This window comes from Salvelinus namaycush, chromosome 25, assembly GCF_016432855.1.
Source record: "Salvelinus namaycush isolate Seneca chromosome 25, SaNama_1.0, whole genome shotgun sequence".
NCBI classification, from domain to species: Eukaryota; Metazoa; Chordata; class Actinopteri; order Salmoniformes; family Salmonidae; genus Salvelinus; species Salvelinus namaycush.
Window position 1 is genome coordinate 27,747,269 of NC_052331.1, and position 13,430 is coordinate 27,760,698.

At 42.1% G+C, this 13,430-nt stretch overlaps 2 protein-coding genes across 2 annotated transcripts in view; both read left to right on the forward strand.

Annotated features, from left to right (window-relative positions):
* Positions 1 to 13,430, forward strand: part of LOC120020413 (chloride channel protein 2-like) — a 54,505-nt gene that overhangs the window by 18,170 nt on the left and 22,905 nt on the right. The window contains exons 10-13 of the mRNA XM_038964056.1: positions 7,779 to 7,863; positions 8,142 to 8,297; positions 8,461 to 8,530; positions 8,618 to 8,728. Of these exons, the coding sequence (XP_038819984.1) occupies positions 7,779 to 7,863; positions 8,142 to 8,297; positions 8,461 to 8,530; positions 8,618 to 8,728 (422 nt within the window). The remainder of the gene's footprint in view (positions 1 to 7,778; positions 7,864 to 8,141; positions 8,298 to 8,460; positions 8,531 to 8,617; positions 8,729 to 13,430) is intronic.
* Positions 107 to 3,667, forward strand: LOC120020414 (E3 ubiquitin-protein ligase TRIM39-like). The gene is made up of 2 exons (XM_038964057.1): positions 107 to 234; positions 579 to 3,667. Exon 2 carries the CDS (start codon positions 581 to 583, stop codon positions 2,216 to 2,218), a length of 1,638 nt encoding a protein of 545 aa, XP_038819985.1. The 5' UTR covers positions 107 to 234; positions 579 to 580; the 3' UTR covers positions 2,219 to 3,667.

A 13,430-nucleotide genomic window follows, 5' to 3' on the forward strand; every position in this document is an offset into this window, starting at 1 on the left:
AAGGGAGAGACAACTTGTAAAAGTTGGACACTGTTCCTTTAAGAGCAGACGTGTCAGTAGATAGGGAGGGTCTTTGTAAGGTCAGCTTGCTGAAGTGAAACCAAACTGGAAACCTGAACGTTATGAACAGGAACAATCCTTTAGACTTATTCACAAAGCTACATCTACTCTCCAGTCAATGTTGACCTTTTTTCTAATCATAAGAAGAGAAAGAACAAGTCAACACATGCTGAGGTGAGTAGAAAGAAAGAAGATATGTGATAATTGTTTGATATGCCCCATGATGACTGGTATAACTACCAGTCAAAAGTTTGGAAATACCTACTCATTCAAGGGTTTTTCTTTATTTGTACTATTTTCTACATTGTAGAATAATAGTGAAAACATCAAAACTATGAAATAACACATGGAATCATGTAGTAACCAAAAAATGGTTAACTTTTGACTGGTACTGTATGAAACAGTGTATTATTATATTGTTCACACTGAGAAACAATTCAATGATAAAAAATCAAATTAAAGAATGACTGATTTCAGAGGGGCCATGACAGATTTTGTTTTCTTTGGTCTGTTCTCAGCTATGGCTTCTTCTGAAGAGCAGCTCCAGTGTTCTATCTGTCTAGATGTGTTCGCTGAGCCAGTCACCACTCCCTGTGGACACAACTTCTGCAAGGCCTGTATCAGAGGATACTGGGATAGCACTGACGTGTGCAAGTGTCCCACATGTAAAAATACATTTTATAAGAGACCAGATCCCTTTTTCAATACTTTAATTTCTGTGAAGGCTGCTCAATTCAAGAAGTTAGCTCCAGTTCATGTCACACCTATCACCCCAGGACAAGCCCAAACCACAACCCTCGACAAATCTGGAGAAGTACCATGTGACATCTGCACTGAGACAAAGCACATGGCCCTGAAGTCCTGTCTGGTGTGTCTGACCTCTTATTGTGAGACTCACCTGGAGCATCATCGGATAGTGGCGTCTTTAAAGAAGCACAAGCTGATTGACCCTGTGGAGAACCTGGAAGACCGGGTGTGTAAGAAGCATGAGAGACCCCTGGTGCTGTTCTGTAAGAGAGAACAAGCATGTGTGTGTCAGTTCTGCACTGAGACAGACCACAAGACTCATAAGACTGTCCCCATAGAGGAAGAGTATGGAGAGAGGAAGGCTCAGATGGGGAAAAGTAAGGGTACATTTCAGAAGATGATCCAGGAGAGACTGAAGAAGGTTAAGGAGATCGAACAGGCAGTAGAGCTCAGCAAGAGAGATGCAGAGAGAGAGATAGCAGACAGTTTGCAGGTCTTCACTGCTCTGGTTCGTTCCATTGAGAGAAACCAGGCTGAGCTCATTGAGGTGGTTGAGGAGAAGCAGAAAGCAGCAGAGAGACAGGCTGAAAGGCTCATTGAAGAGCTGGAGCAGGAAATCACTGAACTAAAGAGGAGAAGCACTGAGCTGGAGCAGCTCTCAGATATTAAGGACCACCTTCACCTCCTTCAGAGCTCCACATCCCTCTATACCACCCTTCCACCTACCAAGAACTGGTCTGAGATCAGTGTTCACAGCGACCTGTGTGTTGGGACTGTGAGAAGAGCTGTGTCTCAACTGGAGGAGACACTCAATAAAGAGATGGAGATGTTTCCTCAAATCAAGCTGAAGAGGATGCAGCAGTGTGCAGTGGATGTGACGCTGGACCCTGACACAGCATTTCCTTATCTTATCCTGTCTGGGGACCAGAAAGAAGTGAGATATGGAGCCATAAAGCAGGAACTCCCTGACAACCCAGAGAGGTTTGATTGTCATCCCCGTGTGTTAGGAATGGAGGGGTTCTCTTCAGGGAAATTCTACTATGAGGTACAGGTGAAGGAGAAGACTTGGTGGGCTTTAGGAGTGGCTAGAGAGTCCATCAACAGGAAGGGGATGAATGTACTGAGTCCTGAATTTGGAGCCTGGACTATAGAGCTGAGGAATAGGAATGAGTATGGAGCTCGCACTGAGCTTGTAGTTCCCCTCACCATGAGAGAGAAGCCCCAGAAAGTGGGTGTGTTTGTAGATTATAAGAAGGGTCAGGTCTCCTTTTACGATGTGGAGGCCAGGTCTCATATCTACTCTTTCACTGGCTGCACCTTCACTGAGAGACTCTACCCACTGTTGTCTTCACCTGATCCTTCTGGTGATAACTCCGCTCCACTTATCTTCTCTCCCATCATGTCTGACTGAGTTTAGTCGATAGGAAATTCAGTCACAGGAAAGCACAGCGATGTGCCTTAATGAATGTGTTTATAGTTTTTGTTATCTATGATCCGATTGTATAATTAAGCAGTAAGGCCCGAGGTGTGGTTTATTGGGCAATATTTTTTATTTACAATGATGACCTGTCAAACACATCATTAAACAACACTTACACTATACATACTGTAACTATATACACATCAATAACACAATACATGAAGAGCAAACACAAAAAGCAAAACACAATGAAACAAACACATTCTTTAGTAGAAAAATACTGATACAGCCTTTAGCAGTGGTATATTGGCCATATACCAAAATGGAAAGTGGATACCTAGTCAGTTGCACAACAATGAATTCAACTGAAATGTGTCCACATGTAACCCAACACCTGTGAATCAGTCCATGTCATCAGCGCTCAGGGAGCAGTTATTGTGGGGGTTAACTGGCTTGTTCAAGGGCAGAATGGCAGATTTTTCCACCTTGCCCGGCTCAAGGTGACTTATTGCTATTATAAACTGGTTACCAACATGAATATAACAGTAAACAAGTATTTTTGCAATATGCCTGTGGTATATTGTCTGATATACACATGGCTGGAATGCTGTTTCTGCCAATCAGCATCCAGGACCCAAACTACCCAGTTTATGATGAATGCTTCTCCGATGTCTTAACTGTAAATTGCTATGATTTTTTTTTTTTTTTTTTTATTTGTCTCTAGTCCATGTGCCATTATTTTCTTCCTGTACAAAATACTAATTTTGCCCCTCATTCCTCCTCTCATTGTATAAAGAGTTAGGGCCAGCTCGCTCTATAGGGCCTGTCATGCCAAAATGTCCCCCGGCCCAAAAAATGTCCCCTCTGCGTTACAATGGGATTCTATAAACTATTAGCTATATCAACGGTGTGATGGCCTAATGATAAAAATGTTGGATATCATTAGAGCCTAAAGGATGTTCTTTTCATCATCGCTATGCAAACATGGCTGAATTCCGTGACAATTTCGCTGTTTAAAACAAGTTTATTTTAGCTAATAGAATGAAAACATTACTTCAAACTACTTTTGGGTACCTTCTTGTTAACATTACATGAAATCCAAGGCTTAAACGTTGCTACGGTTTGGAAATGTCAAATAAAACATGTCATCTGCTTGACACATTAAAGTTACCTTACAGATCATGAAGTCAGATCATTTCCACTCCATTCATATACAAATCCATTTGATTCATACACTGGCTTGTCTGGCTGTCATGTTTTGTTTTAACTTGCCCTTCCCTTATCTATACTGAAATAACAATTTCAGTAGTCCTCTATTTTGATTTAAAAAAAACTCGCATAGCTCATTAGTACACCCTTGGGGTTGAAATATATATATGTATCTATTGTAGGTCCTAGGATACAACAATGAACACCTTGTTAAACAGCTGTGAAAACCAACTTGGCAATATTTAAGATTGTAATACATAAACTCTTATATTTTTTGGTACAATTGTGTTCATTTATTTGCAGATTTTGTTTTGTACGCTCACATGGTAATCAGACTAAAATACTGAATTCTGGTGTGTGGGATATTGAGGAGGTGGTTGCTGTGTAGGTGGGAATGTTCTGCCTGTCACCACTTGTTCTCAACAGGCAGCCAGTCTCGGAAGGGGGACTTGACTGCAAAGTCCAGGCACTGCTGCTCAGTGTTTGCAGTGCTAGTGTTTTTAGTTGATCTGTGCATCTCACATATGATGTGCCCAGTATGATAGTTTTCTTGCTCTTTCTTAGCAGATAATGACAACTTGACAATAACAGTAGCTGATGTAATGAAAAGTTGGAGGGTGGTTGGTAATGGAGAACATCAGGTGGATCCATGTCTGGGTGTTGGGCAGAACCCTTAGGTCCTGGAGAACAGGAGCATAATAAAGGGAACAGGGTAGGAGACAAAGACATAAAGTTACACTTTACTGTGAGAACATTTGATGGATTAGTGGGAGATATGTACTTTAACACTTTTGGAAGGTATAGCCTACCTCAAGCTGGTCCCCCTCTGTCTCAGAGAATCAGACTGCTCCGAACTCACTGGTTCTGGTGGATGGGATACCTCCTGGGGGGCTCGGACAGTCGATGGTAATAAAGTCATTTGGAGAGAAATTGAAGAGGTAGATTTTTATAAGCTCAGCATAACTACCCTTTCTTGCTTTCTCTAATGTCACCCAAACTTAACATACTTTGTCAATTGGACTTCACCGAAGTGTAGGGCGTCAGTGCTTTCAGTGGTCGACCGTCCAACTGGAGAAGTTGTCTTCCACCGAGGTGAAGTTGTCTTCCACAACCCTAAGAAGATAAAGAGAAAAATATCAGTGTTAGGGAAACTAAAACAAGCTTTAGGTTATTTTGTGTGCAAATACAAATAGTTATCTGAGATTTGTTATATTCACTTTAATAGATGGTGACCCCAGCTAGGAGCGAAAGAGCAGCGAGGTTTCCCAGGTCTCGCTTTCCTTCTGTCCTTCCAAAAACAAGTAATTTGCTCACATGTCGTAGCACTTGGTCCCCTTCTTGATTCTGCTCCGGTAGCGCTCCTTCTGTTTCTCCTGCGCCTTGTCCATGTTCAGTCTCACCTTAATTAGTAAGAATAAATGAAACTATATTTCATATTACAAATACATTTCTTACATAGTGGGGAGAACAAGTATTTGATACACTGCCGATTTTGCAGGTTTTCCTACTTACAAAGCATGTAGAGGTCTGTAATTTTTATCATAGGTACACTTCAACTGTGAGAGACAGAATCTAAAACAAAAATCCAGAAAATCACATTGGATGATTTTTAAGTAATTAATTTGCATTTTATTGCATGACATAAGTATTTGATCACCTACCAACCAGTAAGAATTCCAGCTCTCACAGACCTGTTAGTTTTTCTTTAAGAAGCCCTCCTGTTCTCCACTCATTACCTGTATTAACTGCACCTGTTTGAACTCGTTACCTGTATAAAAGACACCTGTCCACACACTCAAACAGACTCCAACCTCTCCACAATGGCCAAGACCAGAGAGCTGTGTAAGGACATCAGGGCTAAAATTGTAGACCTGCACAAGGCTGGGATGGGCTACAGGACAATAGGCAAGAGGCTTGGTGAAAAGGCAACAACTGTTGGCGCAATTATTAGAAAATGGAAGAAGTTCAAGATGACGGTCAATCACCCTCGGTCTGGGCCTCCATGCAAGATATCACCTCCTGGGGCATCAATGATCATGAGGAAGGTGAGGGATCAGCCCAGAACTACACGGCAGGACCTGGTCAATGACCTGAAGAGAGCTGGGACCACAGTCTCAAAGAGAACCATTAGTAACACACTACGCCGTCATGGATTAAAATCCTGCAGCGCACGCAAGGTCCCCCTGCTCAAGCCAGCGCATGTCCAGGCCCGTCTGAAGTTTGCCAATGACCATCTGGATGATCCAGAGGAGGAATGGGAGAAGGTCATGTGGTCTGATGAGACAAAAATAGAGCTTTTTTTGTCTAAACTCCACTCGCCGTGTTTGGAGGAAGAAGAAGGATGAGTACAACCCCAAGAACACCATCCCAACCGTGAAGCATGGAGGTGGAAACATCATTCTTTGGGGATGCTTTTCTGCAAAGTGTACAGGACGACTGCACCGTATTGAGGGGAGGATGGATGGGGCCATGTATCGCGAGATCTTGGCCAACAACCTCCTTCCCTCAGTAAAAGCATTGAAGATGGGTCGTGGCTGGGTCTTCCAGCATGACAACGACCCGAAACACACATCCAGGGCAACTAAGGAGTGGCTCCGTAAGAAGCATCTCAAGGTCCTGGAGTGGCCTAGCCAGTCTCCAGACCTAAACCCAATAGAAAATCCCCGAAACCTGAAGGATCTGGAGAAGGTCTGTATGGAGGAGTGGGCCAAAATCCCTGCTGCAGTGTGTGCAAACCTGGTCAAGAACTACAGGAAACGTATGATCTCTGTAATTGCAAACAAAGGTTTCTGTACCAAATATTAAGTTCTGCTTTTCTGATGTATCAAATACTTATGTCATGCAATAAAATGCAAATGTATTACTTAAAAATCATACAATGTGATTTTCTGGATTTTTGTTTTAGATTCCATCTCTCACAGTTGAAGTGTACCTATGATAAAAATTACAGACCTCTACATGCTTTGTAAGTAGGAAAACCTGCAAAATCGGCAGTGTATCAAATACTTGTTCTCCCCACTGTATCTCTTGGTGGGCCAGAAAATAAGTTACCAGTGGACAATTTTTACCTGGTCAAAAAAAACACATCCTTCTCAGTCCGTGCCTGAAGGTGGTACTCAAAGTCTGATCTGGTTCGACAACTTCCACCACATCAGGTGGGGTTTCAGTGATCTGAAAGTAGGTTATACAAAAATAGCAATAGACAAACACTAAGTCAATTACAAATTTGAAAGACAGTATATGCAGTGCTTGTACATTTTATACAATTGCATTGTTTACCTCAGTCAACAGCTGCGGCTCCCGTCCATACTCGGCCTGGATGCTGCTGTTGTGTGCAAAGAGAATTACCTTCAGGTTGTTCTCCCACTCTTCCTGGTACCAATCAAGGGACTTGCCCATGGCAGTCTTGAGGGTCTGGTTGGTCCATTCACCAAACCATGTACCATAGAAAAACAAACAAATTGTAAAAACAAATAAAACAAACACTGATGACAGAATATAACGTATAACATCCGTACCTTGTTCCAGCGTTCATGCCCTCGGTCACTCAAGATGACCTCAGGAGAACCGTGGGTGTTGAAGATGTCCATCATTACCTTGGAGGTGGCATCGCCAGTCCCCCTCCTTGATGGGTATCATAGCTAGCAACATGTAGATGGACTATTTAGAGTGTTGGGCCAGTAACCGAAAGGTTGCTGGATCGAATCCCTGAGCTGACAAGCTAAGAATCTGTCGTTCTGCCCCTGAGCAAGGCAGTTAACCCACTGTTCCCCGGGTGCCGAAGATGTGGAAGTCGATTATGGCAGCCACCCACACCTCTCTGATTCAGAGGGGTTGGGTTAAATGCAGAAGACACATTTCAGTTGAATACATTCAGTTGGACAACTGACTAAGTATCTCCCTTTCCCTGTATGGAAAATGGTTGTTGAAAAATAGTTTTACATAGTTAAATCCATCCAGTTATCTAATAGAAGTTAACTGCTTAACGTTACCCTGAATTGTGAATTTCTCTGAATGTTGCGCCTCTTGTCGAGATCAGTGGTGCCTTCATAGTACTTCGTCTGGTTGGAAAGATACAAGAAAATCTGTGGGATACCATTGAAGTGCAAGCTACATACAAACAAAGCTACAATAATAGTTACAGTAGCTAGCTAACGTTAGCTAAATAAAAATATTTTAGCAAACTTTAGCTAGGGGGGAGACACTTTTTGGCAGTGGGACATGACAGGCCCCTGACCGCTAGAGGGGCTCCCAGTTAAAAAATTTGCTTGGGGCCACTGAAAAGGCTAGAGCTGGCCACACACACACACTAATGAACCCACAGCTCCTCTCTCCCTGTCAGACGTCTGGTGTTTCCTGCCATGGTCACCTTGATCATCTCAACCCTTACCTTCCCCCCTGGGTTTGGACAGTTCATGGCTGGACAGGTCAGTAGTTCCATTTATTAAATATCTGTGTCTGTTAACAACAATGTATGATACACCTTTCAAAGTATTGGAACAGGGATGCATCTCAATTGTATAAAGCAGCCTCTTCTCCTCGTGGAGGCTACTTCATTTTCTCTGTGAAAGGACGTGTCCTGTGTTGTCTTCACCTATCCTCTTCGATCAGTGAAGGGAAGGAGATAAGGAAAGGAAGCCAATTTAAACTATTGAGTGATACAGTATATGCCAATCCTAACAGTTGTCTCTCCTTGTCTCCTCAGCTGACACAGCATGAGTCACTGGTGGCGTTGTTGGACAACCGCACCTGGTCTCGCCAGGGCGTTGCCGAGGAGTTTGACTACATCAGCCACTCCCACGCCTGGAAACACCCCCAGGTCAATGTCTTCATCACTCTCATCTTCTTCATTGTGATGAAGGTACGTGTGTGTTTTAAATAATGAGTTTGTGTGGGTTTGGGAGAGGCGAGTCTGGTTTGTTTGTGATTGTCTGATTGTGTTGGTGTGAAAATTAGGATACTATGCCTCTATTGTGTTTATTTTCAGTTTCCTCTAGTACACTTCTCTCACTTTCTTTCTCTAGTTCTGGATGTCTGCAGTAGCTACCACCATGCCTGTACCATGTGGGGCCTTCATGCCAGTTTTCCTCATTGGTAAGTAACTTGCTGTGTGAGTTTGTAAAAAAAATATTTTTAAAAACACCTGCATGTATACAAACAATTGATTTGTGTGATGTGCAGGTGCAGCATTTGGGCGTCTGGTAGGCGAGACCATGGCAGTCATGTTCCCTGATGGCATCCATGCCGATGGCAGTGTCTATCCCATAGTGCCTGGTGGCTATGCTGTTGTGGGTGAGTAATGGGTGTCTCTGTATCTCACTTCACCATTTGCATTAAAAAATAACACCTTTTTTTTAACGTTTAGGCTCCATTACGGCTCTAACGTGTCTGCTTATCACTGAAACCAAACGTGAGACTGGGCTTCTCTATAGGCTCCATCTTGGCTCTTTCTGTTCTCTGAAGTGATCGAAACTACAGGCTGGTGTGATACCCAAGCTATTTTCAATTGTGCTATCTTATTGAATGTGACTGACGAATTAATTCTGCTACGATAGAAGTCAGCAAGTTTTCGGGTGAAATAAACAAATCTGGTCCTCATTGATTTTCTTGTTTAGTGGGCCATGAGCAGTACATGACCTTGAACAATTCATTAAACATTTGACCTGAAATACTTGTTGGATAAATGTGACTATTGAATTCACAAATCACTAGCTTGTGCTTTCATTTGTTTTGTTGTTTAGAACAGTGAAGATAGCAAATACACTTGAAATATGCATTAAAACTTGAGGGATAGGCGTCCCGTCAAAGGGACAGTTGTAAATCGGGCAGCGCCTTATCACAATCGCAGATTTTAGAGAAACAAATGTCGGTACATAAGTATCTTTTATCGTCTGAAAGCTTAAACTCTTGTTAATAGAACTGCACTGTCCAATTTACAGTAGCTATTACTGCCATGCTATTGTTTGAGGAGAGCGCCTAACAACAAAACTTTCCACAGGGATAGGTTTCATAAATTCACATCTGAAGGTGAAATGTGTACTTATATTATGAAATCTTACTCTGATTTATCATCCAAAGGGTCCCAGAGATAACATGAAGTGTCCTTTTGTTAGATAAAATCCTTTTTCATATCCTAAAAAGGTCCATATAGCATGCACGATCGATTTTGTATTTCCACTCGTTCAATTTGCAAAGAAAGGAATCTGAAAATCTCACCCTGAACGTTGTTTCAACCAGTCAAATCACGTTCGTATTTATTTCTCAGATCCTAGAACGTAACCATACTTCACTATATCATTAGGGGTGTAGTATACCCGATAGGACACCAAATTTGGTGAAAGAGTGACGCCTTCATGGCACGCCGATGACATGGGCGGTTTTCACTTGATCGAATGTAACTTTGTCAAATAAGCACCAATCGGGGTCAAACTAGCTAGCTAGCCAATGAGCTGGGCTTTACGGGAGTATCGGGAAACCCCGTATCTGTCGCAAAATGTAGCTGCTAACCTTGTGCGACAGCAAGCCTTTTCCATTTGGACAGAAATAAGAATATGGAGAGTTATGAAAACTGGGTGTTTTGCAAATGTTGAACTTATAATATGGCTACTAATACTGGAAAAGCTAAATCAAAGTCCAAGTATACAGATTTGACGATATTCTTGCAGAAAAATGTAATGTGAATGCAAATGTCTCCTTCACGATTTGCCCAAATGTACCTGCCTGACTACACACTAAATGTCATGTAGTTTGCTCATACTTTAAGTTATATGTTTGCACATACACTGCTACCATCTTGTGAACACCAGCATAATTACAACCAGAGTGATGGCTAGATGTGGGACCTTTGTTGCATTTCAAAGATGGTGGAAGAGAAAAAAAAAGTTTAGTATTTTCTTCTACCAGATCTATTATTTTATATTGTCCTACATTCAATTCACATTTCCACAAACTTCAAAGTGGTTCTGTCGAGTTAGGTTCCTTGTCAATCATTTGCTTATTGGTGAAATCAGCAATCAGACAATATCTTTAAGTAAATCAATCATTCATTTATTAATGCAATTACAGACAGAAGTTGCAGACAATGGGAACATAGCACGCATGTTCCCGAGTAAGTTCTGCACCCCACCTAAGGGCACAGCTGATTTTATACATGTGACCACTCCCTAGTGGTATGATCACCTACGTCAATGTAGGTGTGTATCAATAAGCTGAGGTTACCTTAAGGCAACGTAGTACAGTAGCTTCTCTGAATTTATTAGAATTGTCCACTGTCACACAAGATCAAAATGTCAAAACCAGACAGTGGTTACGTCTCTTTAGCTAGTGTCGGTCGGACTCAAACCTAGCCTGCAAGCACACTCTCACAACAGCCAGGGCTTAACCACAAAGACTAATATAGATAGCTTGTGCAACTTATAGTGGCAGAGTTTAGACACATAGCAACAGTATCTTATTATAATGCCTGCAGCAAAACATATGAATCTTAAAACTTCTTATGGCTGCAATCCCATTAATGGGATCGATATGACAACAACCAGTGAAAGTGCAGAGCGCCAAATTCAAACAAATCTCATAATTAAAATTCCTCAAACATACAGTGGGGCAAAAAAGTATTTAGTCAGCCACCAATTGTGCAAGTTCTCCCACTTAAAAAGATGAGGCCTGTAATTTTCATCATAGGTACACTTCAACTATGACAGACAAAATGAGAAAGAAAAAAATCCAGAAAATCACATTGTAGGATTTTTTATGAATTTATTTGCAAATTATGATGATGAAACTTTGATGAAAGATACATGTTTTACATAATTAAAGATACACTTGTTCTTAATGCAACCGCTGTGTCAGATTTCAAAAAGCTTTACGGCAAAACACAATAATCTGAAAACAGCGTTCAGCCACAAAAGCAAGCCATACAGTTACCCGCCAAATTGTGCAGTCAACAAAACTCATAAAAAGCATTATAAATCTTCACTTTGCTGATCTTCGTCGGAATGCACTCCCAGGACTCCCACAAATGTTCGTTTTGTTCGGTAATGTCCATTTATGTCCAAATAATAGCAATTTTCTCATGTGAACGCGCATGGTCAGAGCATGGTCAGGTCATGGCAGACCTGACTAATTCCCCTCTCATTCGGCCCCCCTTCACAGTAGAGGCATCAGATAAGGTTCTACAGACTTGACATCTAGTGGAAGCCGTAGGAAGTGCAAACTCATCCATATCTCGCTGTGAATTCAATAGGATCTTGGTTGAAAAATCGACCAGCCTCAGAATTCCCACTTCCAGTTCTGTTATACTCACAGACATCATTCAAACAGTTTTAGAAACTTCAGAGTGTTTTCTATCCAAAATGAATAATAATAATATGCATATATTAGCGACTGAGGAGCAGGCAGTTTACTATGGGCACCTCTGTGCACCTTTCATCCAAGCTACTCAATATTGCCCCTGCAGCCATAAGAAGTTAAGGTCCCCTTAATCAATAATGGGGAGTGTCTTTGGGACCCACCACCTACAGTTCCTTTCAAATGGTACCAAGAATATGCATATCCTTGCTTCAGGTCCTGAGCTACAGGCAGTTAGATTTGGGTATGTCATTTTAGGCGAAAATTGTGGAAAAAAGGGGCTATCCCTAAGAAGTTTTAAAACATGTACACCGGCCACACTGATTAGACAAAACATTAGGAACTCCTGCTCTTTCCATGACAGACTGACCAGGTGAAAGCTATGATCCCTTATTGATGTCACTTGTTAAATCCACTTCAAATCAGTGAAGATGAAGGGGAGGAGGCAGGTTAAAAAATGATTTTTAAGCCTTGAGACAATGGAGATGGGTTGTGTAAATGTGCCATTCAGAGGCAAGACAAAAGATTGAAGTATTCTTTGAAATGGATCTGGTAGTAGGTTCCAGGCACACTGGTTTGAGTGTGTCATGAACTACAACGCTGCAGGGTTTTTCACGCTCAACAGTTGCCCATGTGCATCAAGAATGGCCCAACAACCAAAGGACATCCAGCCAACTTGACACAACTGTGGGAAGCATTGGAGTCAACACTGGCCAGCATCCCTGTGGAACGCTTTCGACATCTTGTAGAATCCATGCCAACGAAGAAATGAGGCTGCTCTGAGGGCAAACGGGGTGCAAGTTCAACTCAATATTAGAAATATGTTCCTAATGTTTTGTGCACTCAGTGCATTGCCGTGTGAAACAGTGTGGTGTGGAGAGATGTGATGAATGAAATGTGGACTCACCCACTACTCCATGGGCATGTTGGCTGACCCTGTGCTTCCAGCTACTCTGTACTCTCTGTAGAGTTCCAAATTTTGTTACGTTACAGCCTTATTCAAAAAACATTTTAGTACCCTTCCCCAGATCTGTGCCTCGACACAATCCTGTCTTGGCGCTCTACGGACAATTCCTTCAACCCCATGGCTTGGTTTTTGCTCTGACGTGCATTGTCAACTGTGGGACCTTATATAGAGAAGAAGGTGTGCATTTCCAAATCATGTCCAATCAATTGAATTTACCACAGGTGGACTCCAATCAAGTTGTAGAAACATCTCAAGGATGATCAATCGTTTTTCTTCGTATATATTTTGTATATATATTTTTTATCTCTTTCCATCTACAGACTGAACATACTCTCCTGCAACCCGCCTCACCCAATGTGGTACGGATCTGCTATTTTTTATACTTTAGAACTGGAACCCCCTTCAGAAGCTAGCCAGCTAACTAGCTACTAGCTAGTAGTCAGTTAGCCACTGCTAGCGTTCATCACCGTTAACTCGGTCATCTGCCAGCCTCAGCCCAGTCAACTCCTGCCAGCCTGCACAGTGCGATTTCAACCCAGAGCATATCGGACTGCTTTTCTCTAGCACATCTCCGGATTCCTACCGGAAGCTCTGAACCTTTACTCCAGATCATCTCAGCTAGCTAGCTGTTATCCGAGGTGCTACTCCTGGCTAACGTCTCTGTCCCAAAGCAAGCACCAG

What these genes read in the sequence shown, in the direction of transcription:
- LOC120020414 (XM_038964057.1), top strand. Translation starts at nt 581, where the DNA reads ATGGCTTCTTCTGAAGAGCAGCTCCAGTGTTCTATCTGTCTAGATGTG.